General features: G+C 36.6%; 2 protein-coding genes across 2 annotated transcripts in view; both read left to right on the top strand.

Annotated features, from left to right (window-relative positions):
- The window catches only part of LOC107592176 (ras/Rap GTPase-activating protein SynGAP-like), a 152,270-nt gene extending 139,497 nt beyond the window's left edge, over positions 1-12,773 (top strand). Inside the window, 3 exon segments of the mRNA XM_016281578.1 lie at positions 1,883-1,955; positions 10,071-10,268; positions 10,270-12,773. Of these exon segments, the coding sequence (XP_016137064.1) occupies positions 1,883-1,955; positions 10,071-10,268; positions 10,270-10,359 (361 nt within the window). The 3' untranslated portion in view covers positions 10,360-12,773.
- Positions 12,774-17,410: 4,637 nt separating this feature from the next.
- The window catches only part of LOC107592175 (protein SMG5-like), a 28,870-nt gene continuing 26,450 nt past the window's right edge, over positions 17,411-19,830 (top strand). The window contains exon 1 of the mRNA XM_016281577.1: positions 17,411-17,812. Within this exon, the coding sequence (XP_016137063.1) occupies positions 17,748-17,812 (65 nt within the window). The 5' untranslated portion in view covers positions 17,411-17,747. The remainder of the gene's footprint in view (positions 17,813-19,830) is intronic.

Here is a 19,830-nt window from a genome sequence, read left to right as displayed (position 1 = left end):
AACTATTTCCCAGTACCATTTAAAGGGTTGCATTCGCACGGACAGTGTACGTAAGACAACAACGGAAACAAAGAACAACGTTAACAACAGGAGGATGGAGGACGCTGTGATCGGAGCGGTGTTTTTGTTGTCTCGCGGGTTTCACGATAATGGACATGAAATGTCGACATATAGGCTACGTAAAGCGATTGAAAGAACGGGAAGGAACTGGCAGTGCTACATTTGATACAAGTGCATGCACTTCAGCGTCCGTCCATCTATCGCTGTTCTCCATACTTGCGAAATAAGTTGACACAATGTTTACAGTATGTTTACACGGCGTTTTAAATCATGGCGGGGGAGGGCGGTTTCGTACGCGTTTGGCCAATCAATGTCTACTTACGTCACGGGTAGTACCAGTTGTGCTGGTTAGACCCTGCTCCGGAGTAGGAGCTAATTTGGTTCTCGAAAAAGGCAGTGTTCCTTTAAGACAGCACAACAAATACAATGCTATACATATTAATTTAAAGGGTTAGTTCACCCAAAAATGTTAATTCTGTCATTAATTACTCACACTCGTGTTGTTCCAAACCTGTAAGACATCTTCGGAACACAAATTAAGATATTTTGCATTCTCTGACCCTCCCATAGACAGCATGACACACGCGAGCGTGTGGCGGCGCTGACCCAGATCTGGCATAATGACGTCATCACGCTGGATCTGGGTCAGCGCCGGCGCCGCCACACGCTCGCATCATGATACTGTCGTGAACGTGCGTCCACAAAAATGTAGCCAAACTGTGTGCAATAAATATGCCTTGATATGTTAAATAGCACAATGAAAGTTTATTAATGATTCCATCTCGTGACCCTTCTGACCTCTGCTTGTGAAATATGTCTGACCCCATGACCCTTTGTCTGACCTTTGTTAATAAAAAATCACGTTGTTATGACAGACGTGAGCGGACTTGAAATAAACACGCTTCTGTCTTTTTTAGCAGTACTGAAGCACTAAATTTGTCTTTTGGTTTTTGTTGTTTTTTTATTACTTTTGCATTTCAATTTTGTACAAGCATATATGTACATTTATGAATGGAATAAAATATCCACTCACATTTTTTTAAACCTAAACTGTGGAATTCATTATTTACTTGAGCTAAAGTCTAGAATAAGTCATTCTGCGATAAGTAAATGTTCAATTCATGACTATTTCATATCAGCATACACTGTCACCGAACCGACTATCCAATGAAACCTTTCATATGCAAACCAAATGCATGCATTTAATGTCAGTCACCCTATCATGCATACATATTGTCTTGTCAACATATATCAAACCAGACATCACAAAACACATCTTTCCTTAGAAAACCGTAGTTCACTTGATAATCACACCAGTTTTGGACCTATTAAAGTGGTTTGTTCTGCTGCCGCTTGTGCCTAAAAACAGTATCTGATGTGATTTCCAGAGAGGAAATGTTCATGTGGAGATATGAAAACGTCCCTGTTTTGTGTATGAAGCTGAACGTCACTTTGATGCACGCTGGCGGCCACTTCAATGGCGTGTAATTGCTGAAATAAGCTGCCAGTAAGAGCGGAAGCCGTACAGCATGGCCCATTTTCATTTATCAGCTCACTTATTCCCATGGGATGATGGAAATATGTCATTATGTGACATAACGAGACATATTTTGATGGAATTTCTCACAGTATGCTGTTCAGATTGGACCAAATCAGCCAAACTACTACAGTTTATACCACAATCGAAGCTTTTATCGATGATATTTGTGGCAGATGAACACTTATTTTTGATTGTCTGATCTCAATAATGTGCATTGGAACTAATAATGTCTTTCTCTTTCTTGTCCTTTCTTTCTCCTTCGCTTTCTTGTTTTCTGTGAAGACTCATGGCTGTGGAAGACGAGCTGAGGGTAGGGGTGGTGCCTGAGCACAAACCCAGGATATTCGCAGACCAGGTCTGTCTTCTCATTCTGGATCTCTCCTGGACTGTTCTGTCCATTGTTCGCGTGTCTGTCTGTCTATGTTCATGTCGGAATGCCTTTGCTCGTTTGCTCTGCCTGTCTGAATGCTTTACAGGACTGATTTCCATCGCTGATGTAGGATGATTTGTAGGTCAGAACTCACAGATCACAGATTTGATCCACTTGAGGAAGAGTAGCACGGAATTCTGATGCTAAAGCTGAACTATCCCAGAGGAGCATTTTATTGCTCAGATGTTACACCTTTTCAACTTTTCTGTATGTTTATTATATATATATATATATATATATATATATATATATATATATATATATGAATGCATTTTATTATGAAAGCATACTTTAACTTTGAGAACAACACATTGAAAAAATAGGGAAAAATAAATAATAAGTAAATAATTTTATAAGCCCAAAACTTTAACATGTAACCACCAATGTCTGTTAAGTTTGGCCTTAGTAAGATTTTGTAATATTAAAAAAAACCGGTAAAACCAGTAATTTTGTGAAATATTATTACAATTTAAAATAACTGTTTTCTATTGGAATATATTTAAAATATATTTTATTTATGTGACGCAAAGCTGAAATTTCAGCATCATTGCCCCAGTCTTCAGTGTCACATGATCCTTCAGAAATCATTCTAATATGCTGATTTGCTGCTTAATAAACATTTCTTATTATTATAAACGTTGAAAACACTTACGCTGTTTAATATTTTTGTGTAAAACATTTTTTCATAATCTATTCTTTGATGAATAGAAAGTTCAGAAGAACAGCATTTATTTGAAATATATTTTTTTCTGATATTATAGATGTCTTTACTGGCACTCTTGGTCAATTTAATGCATCCTTGCTGAATAAAAGTATGAATTTCTTTCAGAGAAAACTAATCCAAAACATTTGAATGGTACAGTACACGTTAGAAGGAACCAATGAGAAATCTGTTTTCAAAAAGAAAGAATATAAAGCTATAAAATTCATGTAACATAGTTCAAATCATTTGCTCTTGATGAGAAATCTCTGAAATCTCTGAGATTTGATTGCAGATTTTATATCTTGGCAAATCTGAGCACTGTTTGAGACATTCTTAGGGTCTTTTTCTCAGGCCAAAGTCTCCTTTTGCTCTCCATTTAGTCTTATTGCTGTCTAAGAGAAACGCTTTAGATATTATAGAAATCTTTCCAATGGGATAGTTCAAAAAATACAGGTACTTCAATACATAATGCATTTTTGAAGCATCATTTGCTCAGTGTCGCTTAACCTCGAGTGGAGAGATATTTAGTCAAGCATTAAACTCAAATGCTTCACGTTTCTTTCCATGCGTCATCCTTCTTTTTTCGCTTCTTTTTTATGCTTTGATTTCTCATGAATGGTGCATCGCTGTTCTGTATGTTTCAACAAACACCAAATTCTCAGCAGTTGCAGTCTGTGCACACGTCACTCGACCGCTCTGAGCAAACGCTCCAGCTGGATCTAAATCGGCTTCTGATTTGACTTTGAAAAGAAGAAAATCGATCATCTTGTTCCTGACTAGATAAGATAAGATCAAACGAGTGAGCTGCTGCACGTATAACTGAGGGATCAGGAAAGCTGCTGAGTGGACAGAACCGCAGGCAGACGTTCAGCGCTGTCAGCACAGATTCTCCTGCAGAATACAATCAGCATGTGAAAGAAAGCAGCTCTGTAGATGAAGCTCAGGTGGGCATCAGGAGATGTTCGGAAGAGGCGAAACTGCAGGGTTCCGGAAGGAAACATCTTTTTAACATCTATTGAACACATTTAGATTGCCCAAATGTGAGAAGAAACAAAAAATATTCAGTCTGAGCCTTATAACATCCTTTATCCTGAAGTACTTCATATAAATGCATTTAATATTATTAATTAATTTAATAGTATTAATTTACTTAATAATGTAAAACAATATGTAAAAAGCTATTCATTTCATATTTGTATAGTCCAATATTTGTATCTATTCAGTTAATAATAAACATAATTTTAAAACAATATTTGTATTTTTTGCACTGCCGGTCAAAAGTTTAAAAGGAGTCTCTTATGCTTACCAAGGCTGCATTTATTTGATCAATGATACAGTAAAAACTGTAATATTGTGAAATATTTTTACTAATGTAATATTTAATATACTATTAAATATAATAAATATATTATCAAATTATATTTTATATTATGCTATATATTATAAAAATATGATAAAATATATAATAAAATATTATATTATGGCATATAATTTTAATATATTAAAAATAATTTATTTTTGAACTTTCAGCAGCCATTACTTCAGGTTATCATTATCAGTTATTACTGATGCTCCATTATAAATAATGGTTCTTATTATTATCAATGTTGGCAAACAATTTTCTGCTTAATCATGTGACACTAAAGACTGGAGTAATGATGCTGAAAATTCAACATTTCAACACAGAAATAAATGACTTTTAAAAATATATTCATTTTAAATTGTAATAATATTTCACAGTATTATTGTTTTTTTTTTTTTACAGCAGTTTTGATTAAATCAATGCAGCCTACTTTAAGCATAAAAAAATCTTAATTATTCCAAACTATTGACCGGTAGGGTAAATAATTATTCTAGTTAATTCTGCATCAAAACGGATTATATTCTCTTCCAAAGCCACTCTGATTTCAGCAAGAGAGAAGTTTGTGTTTGTAAAGCGCCCTGGTTTTGAACCGTCCTGTAGTTTTTAATGATGCGTCTCTGTCAGTTCTGTGTTTGCTCATGTGCTTGGCAGACGTTCACAAGCTGTATGTTTGTTTTTGTTCTGCCGTTTTTCCTTCCACTTTTATTATGTCAGGTGCATTAAGCCAGTAGCATGTCCCTGTTCACAGATTATTTGGACGGTAAGAGTTGAAGAATTATTCTGTTGTATTTGTAGAGCAGAGTTTTGTTTAGCTTGTAGCTGCATGTTGGCTGCAAAATCATTATGATGACCAACATGGCACTGAGTGCTTCAGCACAGATTTTGTTTGCCCTTTACTTATGTGGCAGGTTTGTGTGTGTGTTTTGATGGACATTTAAATGTTCGTCTGGGAATTTGTATGTGTTTTTGTGTGAGTGTGTGCGTATTTCCACATGCATGCCGATCCCGTCTCACAGACACACACTCCCTTTGCCTGCTGGGATTGTTGGACAGGCTCACACCCTCACATACACACGATTCTCTCCTCTCCTCTTCTCCTGTCGTGTGTTGATGAGATACGGTGATTTCTCTTAGGGGAGGCGGCAGTCCATCCTAGTGCAGCCCCGCCTTGCGCCCGTCCCACTGCGAATGCACAGGTAACGACTCACCCGACTGTGACCCGCCCACTCCACCCCTGTCTCCTCCCACATCCACTGTATGTACACTGGACTCGTCCACACACACACTGCACCTCGCCTGCACAAAGTCATATGCACCTGTACTTCCCAGCCAGAGTTAATTAAACTAGAATAAATGTTGGCTTGTTCAAACCTGAGGGAAAAAGACTTTTAACAAAAAGAGTTTATGTAGGACTTATAGTTTGAGGAGTTTGAAGAGAGATTTGAAGATTCATACAGATAGATAGATAGATAGATAGATAGATAGATAGATAGATAGATAGAAAGAAAGAAAGAAAGAAAGAAAGAAAGAAAGAAAGAAAGAAAGAAAGAAAGAAAGAAAGAAAGAAAGACCATTACAGATAGATAGATAGATAGATAGATAGATAGATAGATAGATAGATAGATAGAAAGAAAGAAAGAAAGAAAGAAAGAAAGAAAGAAAAAAAGAAAGAAAGACCATTACAGACAGATAGATAGATAGATAGATAGATAGATAGATAGATAGATAGATAGATAGATAGATAGATAGATAGATAGAAAGAAAGAAAGAAAGAAAGAAAGAAAGAAAGAAAGAAAGAAAGAAAGAAAGAAAGAAAGAAAGAAAGGTAGAAGTTTGTCAGATTATGTTTGTCAAATTGTTTGTCAAGCCAACATAATAAATACATGCTGAGAAATCAGTTCTGCTGATGTAAAGTGAGACATTCTAGCAAATGATCTCCCACAGCTCTGTCTCAATCCACAGTCTTTGTTGTTCATCTTAAATTATCTTAAGTAAATGTGACATTCCACATAAATTTAGGATAATTCTGAACCTCTCAACACATTTGAAAAAATTCAGTTTGGTATTTGGTGATTAATATCTGGGGAACAGCACAATGTAACTGCATTATTCCTAAAAAGGTAACACACTATGATTACTTTTTTTATGGAAAGTAATGCATTAGCTAATTTTTCATTCACCCACTGAAGCAAAAAGTTTTAAAAAAGTAAAAAATTAAGCAAGATTGATAAATGTAATAATGACAGCATTTTGATGAGTGCGTTATCGAATACTGAGTATCCTGAAAATAATTTTGCTGCCATGTCCTGTTTCAAAGAGATCCTCTTTTTTTGTTTGTTTGTTTGATTGTTTTGCAAGAGGCTTCAGCTCACATCCATGCAAAATCTCATAGATTCAGCATAATCTGACACTATGTAGAGGTACGCAGGGCATATGGCTCAGTGCAAGGCGCAGGACTTCTCATCACCATGTCCATTCTATCGACATCATCACCATTGCACTCTGAAACAGATGATGATGAATTCTGGGAAATCTCCGTATCTTTCTCTGTGCCGCCCTGGCGGGGGTCAGGAGTGGCTTATCAGCGTGCATGAGATCCTGGATGAGTGTGAGTGTACGTAGTATGTGTTCATGCTTTTGTTGCGGTGTTTAGAGCGCTTTTGGTGATTTCGAAGTACGTGTGTAGATATTTGTGCACTGAGTGGTGTGTAGCTGTTTCACTAGTTTGTCGCATAGAAATGCAATGTTCATGGTTGCGTTAATAGCTCATTTTATGCACAGTTTCTTTTGGGTAAATGAAGACATGCAACATTCATGTGAGGTAAAAGGCTGACTGAAAATGAAAGGTGAATGCATGTGGTGCTGCTCAATGTATTTGTATTTTTTTGGTTTTATAAGGTTTCTGGGTCCTAAAGAGCTGTAGAAACACATCCGAACATCTTTTGAACCTAAATTATCTGACATACCAATTCAACCGGGACTTTGATTTGACCACCCAAAGAAAAGCAATGGTTCCAGACGAAAGTGACTGTCATGTGAGTTGCAGTTCTGACAGAGATGCACCCTTTGCTCCTGTTGTCGTCATCACTTGTCTTTCTGTTTAGTGTTGCAGCTAGATCCAAACCTCCGTTCCCCAACTCTAAATCCATATTCATTCTCAAATACTAGGTTCTGATTGAGAAGAGAAACAAATTGCACCAAAACGGAGTCAGACTGGCTTATGTTAGCAAAGATAGCCACTTCGCTAATGTAACAGTCTGGAACCAAAGCAAATTCCTTAGTGTGAAAAACATAGAACCCATTAAAGTTGAGCCCTTCACTCATAATTCTGTTAAAAATGAAGTCAAGTATATTTAGAATGGTAAACATATTAGCAACAAATGTTAAGTGTAAATGTTGTTGTCATGTTGTTTTGTTGAATTTCTGATGCATTAGCCTCAGGATTAACTTTAGGTTGATTTAACTCCAATGTTTCCGCCCCAATACAGACTTCACTGAAAAGGACTGATCATGATGAAAAACACACTGAACATGATTTAGATATAAAATGAGCTGAGGCAGCTTTTGGCACTGCACTGCGACTCTGTAGGTAAGATTAGAGGATAAGAGCTAAATAGCAAACAGTGTCTCCACTATTTGTGAATAGGAGCTGACAAAAAGTTTGCTAATAATGTATTAGCCAAAATATTTTATACATATTTAAATTTATATATAATTAAGTTGATTACAAAATAATTAGATGTATACATATATACTGATTAAAGGGATAGTTCACCTTCAGTCGCTGGTCCCCATTGACTTCCATAATGAAAAACACTATGCAAGTCAATGGGGACCAGCAGCTGAAGATGAACTATCCCTTTAAGAATATAGAAAATTATATATAATTTGGTATTCTTTTCAGTGCGACTCTTTCTGCATGTTACATATAATTACGTCAGAATGTGACAACAAGTGACAACAATTTTCGGTGTTATGAGTGATTCGCTGAATAATTCTCAACCCAGTTGTTAAAAACACTGATTCAAAACAAGTACAGAACATACGAGTGACTCATTAAATCATCTCTCAAACGATTCGCTCAAAAACACTCATTCTTTCAGGGATGAAACTAGTACTCGATACATGAGTGATTAGTTGAATTGTTCACTCACGTTTCACTCAAAAACACTGAATCATTCAGGAACGAAATATTTTCATTGGCGGTGCAAAACTAAAACAAATATCTGTTAATATAGTCCCTAAAATGTAAGTTTAGGGACTTGCCGTTAGTACTCTGGTGGTAAACACGTTAATGACGCTATACCATGTTTACAAAGTGAATTGTACAGACACTGTGGTTGAGCCAAATTGAGTTTGAAAACTCCCTGAAATTCTAAATAGTGGATTTGACACTCTTTAAACAAGTGCATTTTGATATAAGATATAAAGATTTTTTAAATGATCATGCAATATAATACAAATTTGATATGAACGATTTGTAAGATAGTAGATAGGTTGCAACTTGATTCATTGTACAACTCCTGTGAAATTGTCTTTCATTTGTACTGATGACAGAATCAAGTTTATTTTCAAGCTGTTTTAAACTAACTCAGCTATTTTTACAGAATTCAACGAGGCATGATTTGTTCACTAGAGCCCTTTGGGCTGGCATAACACTGTCAAGCACATGTGTTGCAAATACAAACTGTCACAACAGTTAAGATATGCTTGTGATAGCAGAACTAAAAGCACTTACATTTGACATAAATATTCATTCTCACTTCCTGTGTTCTTTACAGTTGATCACACTGTTGCATCAGCTGCATGCTTGCATGCTTAGTAGAAGTCTCTTTAACTGTTCTTTTAAAGGGGTCATATCATGAGCAATCAGATTTTTTGAGAAAACTAACTATGAGTTACATCTTGATGTAATGATTGACTGGTGGGAATGTGAACATGTTAATGCAATTGCCGTGGAATGCATTTTCAAGTTGTATTAATATGTTAAAAATATCCCTCCATTTTATTTTTGCTAATTTAAGTTGCCGTTCAAAAGTTTAGGGTTGGTAAGATGTTTTTGAAAGAAGTCTCTTATGCTCACACGAAGGGTGCACGTATTTGATCAAAAATACAGTAAAGACAGTGATATTGTGAAATATGATTACAATTTAAAATAGCCAAATAAATAATACATTTAATATATTTTACATGTAATTTATTCCTGTAATGCAAAGCGGAATTCTCGCATTCATTACTCCAGTCTTCAGTCACATGATCCTTCAGAAATCATTCTGATATGCTGATTTGATGCTTAAGAAACATCAATTATGAATATGAATATGCATATGAATCAATAAATTATAAATTAAACATTTTTGGTAAAAAAAATGAATTAGTGAAAAGCAATGTATGATATGACCCCTTTAATGCAAAATTAACCTCAATGAATAGTGCTCTTCTTATTTAAAATAGCATTTTGAGGATATTTACCAAAGATAATCCAATAACCAGGGCTTGAAATGTTCTGTGTCACTCTGTTTTTGACAACCACTCTGGCCTTCTGCAGTGCAACCTCACAAGAGCACAAGAGCATCAACAGCAGATTTATAATTCCCTCCTCATCCCTCTCTCTTCCTTTTCTTTGTGTCTATCCCTCTATCCCTGAGCGATTCTCTGGATATTTTTCATTCCTCTGCTGTGCGACTCATGCTCCTGTTTTATTCCTCCTTTACTGCTCTTCCAATCCCTCATCACCTCAAATCTCTCTTTCTCTTTCTCCCTCTCACTCTGACCCCATGACCTCCATTTGCTTTGATCTTCCTGTTCTGTACTTCCCTATCGATCTTCTTGCCATGGGAACTTCTCTGTTTTGCGTTCCATTTGCTGATTTTTTTTTTTGCGGAATCTTCATCTCTCCATCATTCCATCCCTCCTCCTCTCCGCCTGCTCTCTCTCTTCTCCTCCCCTTTCCTCTCTCTCTCTGTCTCGCTAGGAAAAGCAGCTTTCCGCCTTGGATTCAGCAGACTCCGGTGTGAGTTTTGGAGGAGAATTGACCAGCTCTCCTGGCGTTGTGGGAGTCTCCCAATCGGACAAATCCTCCACCCGATCCCCCCTGAACGGAATCTTGTCCTTCCCGTTAGCCTCCCCTCCTCATTCCCATCCTCACGCACAACTCCAGCCGAACGTTCTACGCCAACCAAAAATCAGCAATGGCATCGAGGGCAAGTTTGGAGGGGGAGCAGGTCAATAACAACACTGAACGAATCCAAGAGAATTTTTAGGAATTCCGAAGAAAAATTCACATCCTTTGTCATCCTTTGAAGCTTCAGCGGTTGTTTTATTTTGTGCATTAGACTGAGGACAAGTGGGAGGCGGAACACACCATTACTTGCACCATCCAAAACAAAAGGGCTCTCCATTGGATCCGATATGTTATTCCAAAATCACGTTTACTTTGGATCAAATTTAAAAGCCCCTTGCACATACAGTACCTCTGCCACCACAGGTCATCCAAACCACTGGAAAGTGCTTGGTTCAGGTTCCAGGTTTTTTTGACTGAGTTCCCTCATATTGTGTAAAAAATTCCAAGAAGCTGGGAATGACCCCAGGACCGGTGGGCAAACAAACTATACGTACGTTTCGAAGTGTATAGAGATCGAAAAAATGCCTGCTTTGTCTTGAGGATTTTGTCATGTCATCTGGCTTCCCTAGTGCCTTTCTGTATCTCCTGACAGGGTTTTCAAACGAACTCAAGAATAACGACAGCAGAATTACAGAAAAGGTTGTACAAACGCCGCTCTCTTCTCGAGACTGCTCACTTAGAAGAGATTGATGTGTTCTTCTGCCTCAATGTAATGCTGAAAATGTCAAGCTTTGGAATATGAACATGGCTCGGGTTTTTTTGTGGACAATGTCTGGAAAGTGCTTGTGGTCTTTGAATTGCCTCACTAGACTGAACTTGTGCAATGTTCTCTCTTCTCAATCTCAGAACCTATGTGTATTTAACTGGTGCTATGGATTCTCAAAGCATTGCTCTGTGTCACATCACCGCCTCCCATTCTGTCATCGTCCTGACTGTTCATATGTGTATTCGTCCTCCCATTTATCTCCTTATGGGCCGATTTTGACTTTCTTTCAGTGTGTGTCTGCAACAGGAGATGAGTGCGAGGTGATCTCTGTCAGGTCAAAAACCTTTTGTCTTTTTACTAAAACAAGATGCTAGGCTAGAATGCAGTTGTGGTCGTATGGTGTTTTTTATACAGAAACTTTTTTGTGTGTTTTTGTCTAAAAAAGTTTAAAGTCAACATGAAAGTTAACAAGCAACCAATTTTCCCTCCATAATGTGACTTTTTGGAGTAAAATGGGAAGAACTGACTTTATTTTAACTTTTAGAAATTCATTGGATTGTAAAAAAAAAATGGTGTTACTAGAATGGAGTCTGGTGGCTAAAAAACAAAAGCGAGTTGTTTCAAAGGTGGTGCAACTTGTATTTTGTTAAACGATTACGAAAACAACCCTGTTTTTATATAGAATAGCATGCACCAAATAATCATCAATAAGACGACTAAGAATGTACATTGAAAAAGTAGACAATGACTCGTACCAAATAATCAGTACATTTACATTTATGCATTTGGCAGATGCTTTTATGCAAAGCAACTTTTATTGCATTCAAGGTTTACATTTTATCAGTTCACACAGGGGGAGTCGAACCCATGACCTACTCTTTAAGCTATGCTACAAAATTGCGAATAATAAGTTAACAAGTAAACATGGTCCATTTTGTTTTCATGTTGACTTTAAAGTTGCTCAAGCATCTCTAAAATAGTTCTTGGTAGCGTTGAATGGTCATTTTAGGAAAGATCTTGTTAGATAACAGACTTGGTTTGTAAAATAATCAGATCTTTATGTACTGTACAGAAATATTGCTAGCTATAATTCCTCATTTGAGTATCACTGCCATCTGGTAGTGATTGCATTCCTCATCGCTCACTACAAGTTGTTTTATTGTTTGTTTTACGATTAATCAGTTCATTGTCATGTTTCTACAGACTCAAGACATTCACATGGCTTCGCTGATACAAGTCATTCCATTATAACCCAGTTCATTGTTGATTGCCTTGTTGCTGCATTGTAAACCAATACAAGTTGTAACAACTTCACCAATACAGCAGGCCTAGATGAGAGCGAGGAGATTTAAGTCGTAACTGCACAATAAAAACACTGAGCTGTACTGTAATATTTATAAATTGGGAAGGCACTAGAGAGGAGAATGGACTGATTGCCATTTTAGCTTTTAAGAGCTTCGAGGGCTATCTTTAAGTGACTTCTACTCCATTTAGTAATAATAAACAGGCAATTTTGTTTATGTCCCAAAAGCGGTTGAGAAAAAGTGGGATAACAGGGTTATCAGCTGAAAAATGTGCCATGACATGAATATACCTCAGGCGTAGAATCGAATGACTCAGGTAAACTTTCAATTGCCTCACAGTTTAACGCAAACTGGATAGAAAAAAAACTCATTTTAAGTTAAACTGCCTGTTTTGGTTGTCAGTCCATTTCTTCTCTGAGATTAGTAGCAGTGATTGGCCATCGGCTCATCAAGCACCTCCTCTTTTCCCTGCATCTCCAGCCAATCACAAAGCTTCGTGGAGGACAATCTGGAACCTAATTGGAGGCCTCACCTTGGACATTCTTCAGGTTGGCCAGGTTTTAATTCCAGGGCGCTGTCACGCGATTCGGTTGGTTGACAGAGGGGAAACTGAAGCTTTGACTCAGCGCCAGAACCGATCCAAAGAAAAAATATAGGTTCCCTTCCTCTGACGTGCCCTCTCTCTGATATAATTCGATATGATGACCGTTTGGGATGCTTAACGTCTGTCAGTCGGCTTCTGCGTGCCTCTAAACAACGCAGTGGTTCATTGAGAGAGCTGGAGAGGTTCTGAGGATCAGATCAATCTCAAAGGTGCTGTTTTTTAGGTTCTTTACTCATGTAGGATATTGAACAGTCCTCTACTTCTCATTATGATCTTCATAAACCACCTTAGCTCTGCCTGTCATGCCTGCCTGCGTCTCAATCATGTCTTTTATTTTAGGGAAACTGAATATGCACAGCCATTTTTTTTTTCTCAAGAGACGCTGATTTGTCCTTCAGCGGATTTGATAAGAGGCTGGAAATATCCGAACTTTTGTTTCCTGCCGGTTTTCTACTTCTTGACTGGACCTCACCCAGATGAGATCACGTATTTACATGCTGGTAATGTGAGACAAGAACTTGAAAAGTCTGAAAATAATCCTTTTTTGATCCGTCAATTTATGAGACAATCTCTTCGCAAAGAAAAATCGACAACCTGTTATTTTACCTGCTCCCCCTCCCCGCACTTGGCTGGATCCGCGCAGACTCTTTGTATGTGAAAGAAAGATGGATTCTTTTACTTTTTAATTCTCTTTCATTTTGCTGTGGAGTTCTTGATTTTATGGACGACACCTTTTGGAAGTGGAATCCTCTTATTTAGAAATTTGGCAGTCGCACGTTTGTAGGATTGTGGGTAGTTTTGCAAAGTTTTAAATGTAACTTTATTTCCTTGTTTGGATGCCATTGCAGGGCAACACGGACATTTCTCTGCTTCCTTTTTACACCACTAGACAAAAATATAAATGTTGAGAGATCATGCAGGTCGAAATAATGTTGTGGGTGACTGTGTGTATATACAGTGTGTGTGTACAGTCTTTGTGTATATACTGGATGTATGAATGGTTATATAATATAAATATACAAATACATGTATTTTGTACATAAGATATGTTTGTATATGCAGTGTACAGAATGTGTTCTTTTACACCGATTTCCCTTTTTCTCGATATGTGGAAAAAGTAAAAGCATAACAGAACTTTGTGGGAATGAAAACTCGCATTGGCGACTCGTCGGCGGAGTTATTCGAAGCACTTTTCGCTCAGGCTGATTATACGCAGTCTGAAACTTAGTCTACAATGCATCGCCGTGGGTCCGCCACACGCTTTGCCAGTCTAAAGCTTGCACTCATTTTCTCACTGATTGAGGTGTTTTGTAACAAGTTCTGGATGACCAAGCAATGCTTGTACATAAATAGGCTATATAGGCTTAATACCTATCGTATGTTTGCAAATATCAACTTTTCCAGACATGAGTCACCTGCTAATCTTTGCAGCTTTTGCATCGCCACTTGCTTTCAATTTCAATGCGGTGCCGTACGTGTCACAGATTTTTTTTGGATCGCTGTAGAAGGTCGATCTCGTGAGAAGACTCTGCTGATCTTTTGTATGGCCTGATGCTTTATTCCCTCATTACTTGCCTAGCAACTCTTCCATGCAAGTAATCGCTTCTTTGTCCCCTGTAAATAAATGGAGTTCCCATGATGTGCCTCTTTCTAATAAACTTCAGTTGGTCTTTGTCAGCCATAAGCCAATCACAGTCATCTCTCTTGACAAGCCATAAGCCCCGCCCCTAAATTTCAATTTTTGAAAAGGGCAGACACTTGGGAATTTTATTTCTTTTTGTATATATTAATAGAAAGCGTGGTATGTCAGAGTGTATTGCCGATGTTTTTGGATTTGTTATGAATGTTGATATTCTGGTTATTGAATTATGATTATTATTGTAATAATATAATGACTGCTGTTATCATTTCATCATTCTTTAGTTTATTCAATACTGTTAAAACTTTTATTTCTTTTCGAATGAATCGGAATTTATATTTTTCGGGTGGACTAATTATAGAAATTAAATCAATTAAACAGATGAATAAAGAAATAAATTCTTATTGAATTCATTTACCATACTGAGAATGATGTTTTATCTATCTATCTATCTATAAAAATGTAAGGGGGTCTGAATACTTTCCGTACCCACTGTATCTGTCTATCTATCGTTCTATCTGGCTGGCTGGCTGAAAAAAATAAAGTTGTGGCTGTTTCAGTTGATATAATTGACGCCACTCCCAGGTTCCACAACTCAGCTGATTAAAATGTGCCTTTATTAATAACTTCAGCTAAAGTAGAAGATGATAAGAATGAAACAAGATGGAGGCTTGTGATTTCAGTATTGCTGTGTCTTGTCAAACATGTTAAAAATGCAGCTGCCAGGTGATGCCAGATGGTCCATCTGCAAATCTTGACCGGAGACGAGGGGTTGATGAGAACCTTTTAAATTGCAATTACTATTTTAAACAGCTTGTGGCTGGATCTACAGTACTCTGAAATTTGTAGCTGCTTGATGCCTGCATACACATTTAAAAATCAGCATTTTCCTTAAATTGGATGTTTTGAAACTAAAACTTGAGAACAATTTTCTAGAGGGAAATTGCATATCTGACTTTACTTTCCATTCATAAAACTCTTACAGTGTTCCTTCAGACATATCCATTACTTCTAAAACACGCAGGGCCGGTTCTAGACATTTGGAGGCCCCCTGCAATAAAAAGCACATAAAACAAATATGATTCCTAATCTTTCTAAAACACTTCATTTAAAATTTTGAACACTTATACAGTACTGGTCAAAAGTTTGGACACATTACTATTTTTAATGTTTTTGAAAAAAGTCTCTTATGCTCATCAAGTCAGAATTTATTTGATCAAATTCAGAAAAAAACTTAATATTGTGAAATATTATTACAATTTAAAAGAATGGTTTTCTATTTTACTATAAAATATAATCTATTTCTGTGAGGCAAAGCTGAATTTTCAGCATCATTACTCCAGCCTTCCATTATAACCTGTGACTTTCTTTTCAGGATTTTTTGATGATTAAAAAGTTGTTTAATATTACAAAATATAATTTTTTTTTATAACAATATGTCTATCACGTTTTATCAATTTATCACATCCTAGCTGAATATTACTGTTTTTTTTCTATATTTTTTATCAAATAAATGCAGGCTTGATGAGCATTAAGAGACTTCTTTCAAAAACATAAAAAATAGTAATGTGTCCAAACTTTTGACCAGCACTGTATGTACATATTAATCCAACTTTATTTAAGGTAATCTCTTTTTTGTTTATTGGGGATGTTAGTATAGCCATGATATGATGATGATGACGATGATGATTATTATGCAGTAATTTGTTTAGTAATTTATTCACAGTTCCTGAATACCACTTCAGTAAATGAACATCAGTGCTTTTATAATTTTTTTTCCTAGCTGGGTATGGGCAGGATTTCTCTTACACGCTTAAAAATAAAGGTGCTTCACGATGCCATAGAAGAACCTTTTTGTCTAAATGGTTCCATAAAGAACCTTTAACATCTGAAGAACATTTCTGTTTCAAAACAGGTTCTTTGTGGTGAAAGAAGGTTCTTCAGATTATAAAAAGGTAAGAAAGAGATGGTTCTTTAAAGAACCTTTGACTGAATGGTTCTTTGTGGAACCAAAAATGGTTCTTCTATGGCATCGCTTGAAGAACCTTTTGAAGCACCTTTATTTTTAAGAGTGTATTTATTGACTACATATATTGTCAAATTATTAATATTAAAAATATATTATGTATTGCATTGTTACCTTAAATATGCACTATATAGTGAAAGAGATGATCACTACTAAGCAGAAAAGTAGTTGTTTTCGAGTCAGTTGAAATTGAAACGAGGTGTTATGTTAGAGCAGTATTGTAATAATCAGCAGAATTCAGAAGATACACACATCTGACTTCCTTTTTTTTTTTTTTTTTTATTAAAAAATGTTCTACTGTATTTGCTTTTTAACTTTGAATACAAACTTCTTTGCTATTACTTTTGTAGCTATCTTGCTAGCTGAAGGATGTGTTTATCACAGCAAACATTTAGAAGGTGGGACCGCTTTGAAACGACAACATTAATTGGTTTAATTGCAGGTGAGTAACAATTCAACTATATCCAATGAAAAACGAGGCTAGTAGTTATGGTTATAGAGGCCTCTCCTCAAAGCCAATTGCCTGCTCTGCCAATAGTACCGGCCCTGAATATATGAAATATATAGTGATTTATCTCTGGTTGATCAATTGATTTACAGTAGTGAGAAAAGATGCCTTAAAGAACAAAACACATTACAAACGTCTGACAATAAACTGGTACGTTGGTTTTAACCACAAGAAAAGAAATGCCATTGACAAAAGTTCAGCAAGTTTATTACAGTTTGAAGAAAAATCTATATATATTATTATAACTTAACAACATATAAAGGACCGTCACACTAGCGACTGATCAGCTCGCCTGCAGCCGAGTGCTGCTACTACTTGACCAGGAACTTGACCTCAGGAAACTCTCGCGAGACTTGTAGCGGCGGTGTAGGAATCTGTCAATTGTCGCGATACTTGCAGAGGTTGCTGAACTGTGTGCGGTGGGAGGGGGAAAAATGGCCGCTTGCGGAGCGACACTCGGAATGATGAGCGACAACAACACAAACACAACCCCTTTTAAATGTGACAGCTGACCCGAACCGACACCAGCACACACACCGGCTTCCAAACGGATGGGTATCGCGGCCGGTGGCGGGGGAGGTCAGGAACGACAGCGTTTGTGTTCAAGTTATAATGTGCGGGAAATAGGTGAGTTAGCTAGCCTGCTAACGTTAGCCGCGCGCTAAACTGGAGCTGAACGAACTAGAACCAGAACAAGATACACGAAAACAGACCACAGCAGCTGCATTATCACTGCTAGGATGAGCGAACCGGGTCAAGACAGCGAGTCAGAGGCCAAAGTGCTTCATATTAAACGGCTGTACAGGTAAGAGTGCTGACAGCAGGCCGGTATTGTCAGGAAATCTCTGTAAGGCTTTATATATCTTATATTTTTGTGGGTCAGAAGTGTTGGAGAACATATTCACAAAGGGAAAATGCTAAACGAGACACTTGACACTTGAATACAGCGGCAGTTTAGCCATTCTTAGCCTCTGCGTGTCCATAATGTCTCATCTGGGAATCTTATATTATTTGGCATGTCTAGCATCAAATTATAGCTATTAAATCTAAATTTACTCCATGATTTATGTCTAGACGTACTCTTTTTAGTTTCTATAAAAGGACAGATATGTGTAAATAAAAATGAAAGGCCAGAATTGTAGGAGAATAAAAGGTATTTTAAGCATCTGCATACGCAACGATTGTACACATGTAGAATAGTCAGACAATTCTGATTATTTGAAATGAAATAGTTTATTGAACCTTTAGATAAAATGTAGAATAAAATCTTTGAAAAAGATTGGTATCATATTTGATACATTAAGCTTTTGTGGCTTATATAATGTGATATAGGTGAATATGGATCTCGGATATGATCTTAAGGATCTGAATATAATTTTGTTCAGAGGCCCAAACTGAGCATAGAGCAAAACAAAAAAACTGAGCGAACAGAGTGGGATTTTAAGACCCCACACACACAAATATGCTTCAGTTCAGTAAATGTTCATCTCGAAATGTTACTAACATTATATTATTTGATACATTAAGCTTTTGTGGCTTATATAATGTGATATAGGTGAATATGGATCTCGGATATGATCTTATGAGCGAACAGAGTGGGATTTTAAGACCCCACACACACAAATATGCTTCAGTTCAGTAAATGTTCATCTCGAAATGTTACTAACATTATAAAAAAAAAAAATCATTACAGATTACGGTATATATATAGCATACACATACACACACACTGTATTTTTAGAATTATACTAAAAGCCATTTTGCTTGCTATAATATAAAAAGTATAAAATTATAAATTAGATGACAGAAGGCATGTAGTAGGTTGTATACAATCGTTTTTTTTTAGTTTTTGATAATGTTGATAATTTAGAGGCCTTACAAATTCACGTATCATTTATGATTAAATGGGCTTTCTATGGTTAAGGGGCGGCTGAAATTCATCTTTAATCTTCAAATCATTTATTATCATCTAATAATTTTTACATACAGAAGATGAAATTAACTGGCCCCCCTCTTAAAAATTCTACATTTTATCTTTAGTAATATATAGAAAATGACAGCATTTTACTACAAAGCAAATTTGTAGCAGGTAAAATGACACATGGAAAACGATAAAGTTTAAAGGGGTCATATGATGCTGCTAAAAAGAACATTATTTGGTGTAATGAAATGTTTATGCGGTTTAAGGTTTAAAAAAACACATTATTTTCCACATACTGTACATTATTGTTTCTATGCCCCGCCTTTCTGAAACGCGTCGATTTTTACAAAGCTCATCGGTCTGAAAAGCGAGGTGTGTTGTGATTGGCCGAATACCTCAAGCGTGTGATGGAAATGTTACGCCCCTCACCATACTGTTGATGATGCTCTGTCAGGCCGGAGCGATGATTCAAAAACATGAAAACTCATTATAAACGAGGCATTCGTTGCATCCAGTGGGGACATAATTACTGATTATAATGACTTATACCCAGATGTGTAAAGTATTGGAGTAAATGTAATTAGTTACTGTACTTGAGTATCTTTTCGGGTACTTTGTAGTTGTACTGAGTTTCAAAGATATTAGCAACTTTTACTCTTTACTCCACTACATTTGAAATGAGTGTTGCAGTTACACATTACATTTTGCATGGACCTAGCTTTTTCTGCGGCAGTTTATTTCTGCTACAAAAGACGTGATACTGCCTATTACAGGTCACTGAAATTACTGCGTTTTATTTTGGATTTAGAAAATAAACGTGATTGCTCTCCTCACAAATCAACTCATTCTTGTTTTTGTTTCATGCTCTCTGTGCCTTGCCCTGGACTTTTATGTCACTTCCT

This window comes from Sinocyclocheilus grahami, unplaced genomic scaffold, assembly GCF_001515645.1.
Source record: "Sinocyclocheilus grahami isolate Dianchi unplaced genomic scaffold, SAMN03320097.WGS_v1.1 scaffold150.1, whole genome shotgun sequence".
In the NCBI taxonomy this organism is placed as follows: Eukaryota; Metazoa; Chordata; class Actinopteri; order Cypriniformes; family Cyprinidae; genus Sinocyclocheilus; species Sinocyclocheilus grahami.
This window is presented reverse-complemented; position numbering and strand designations above follow the sequence as displayed.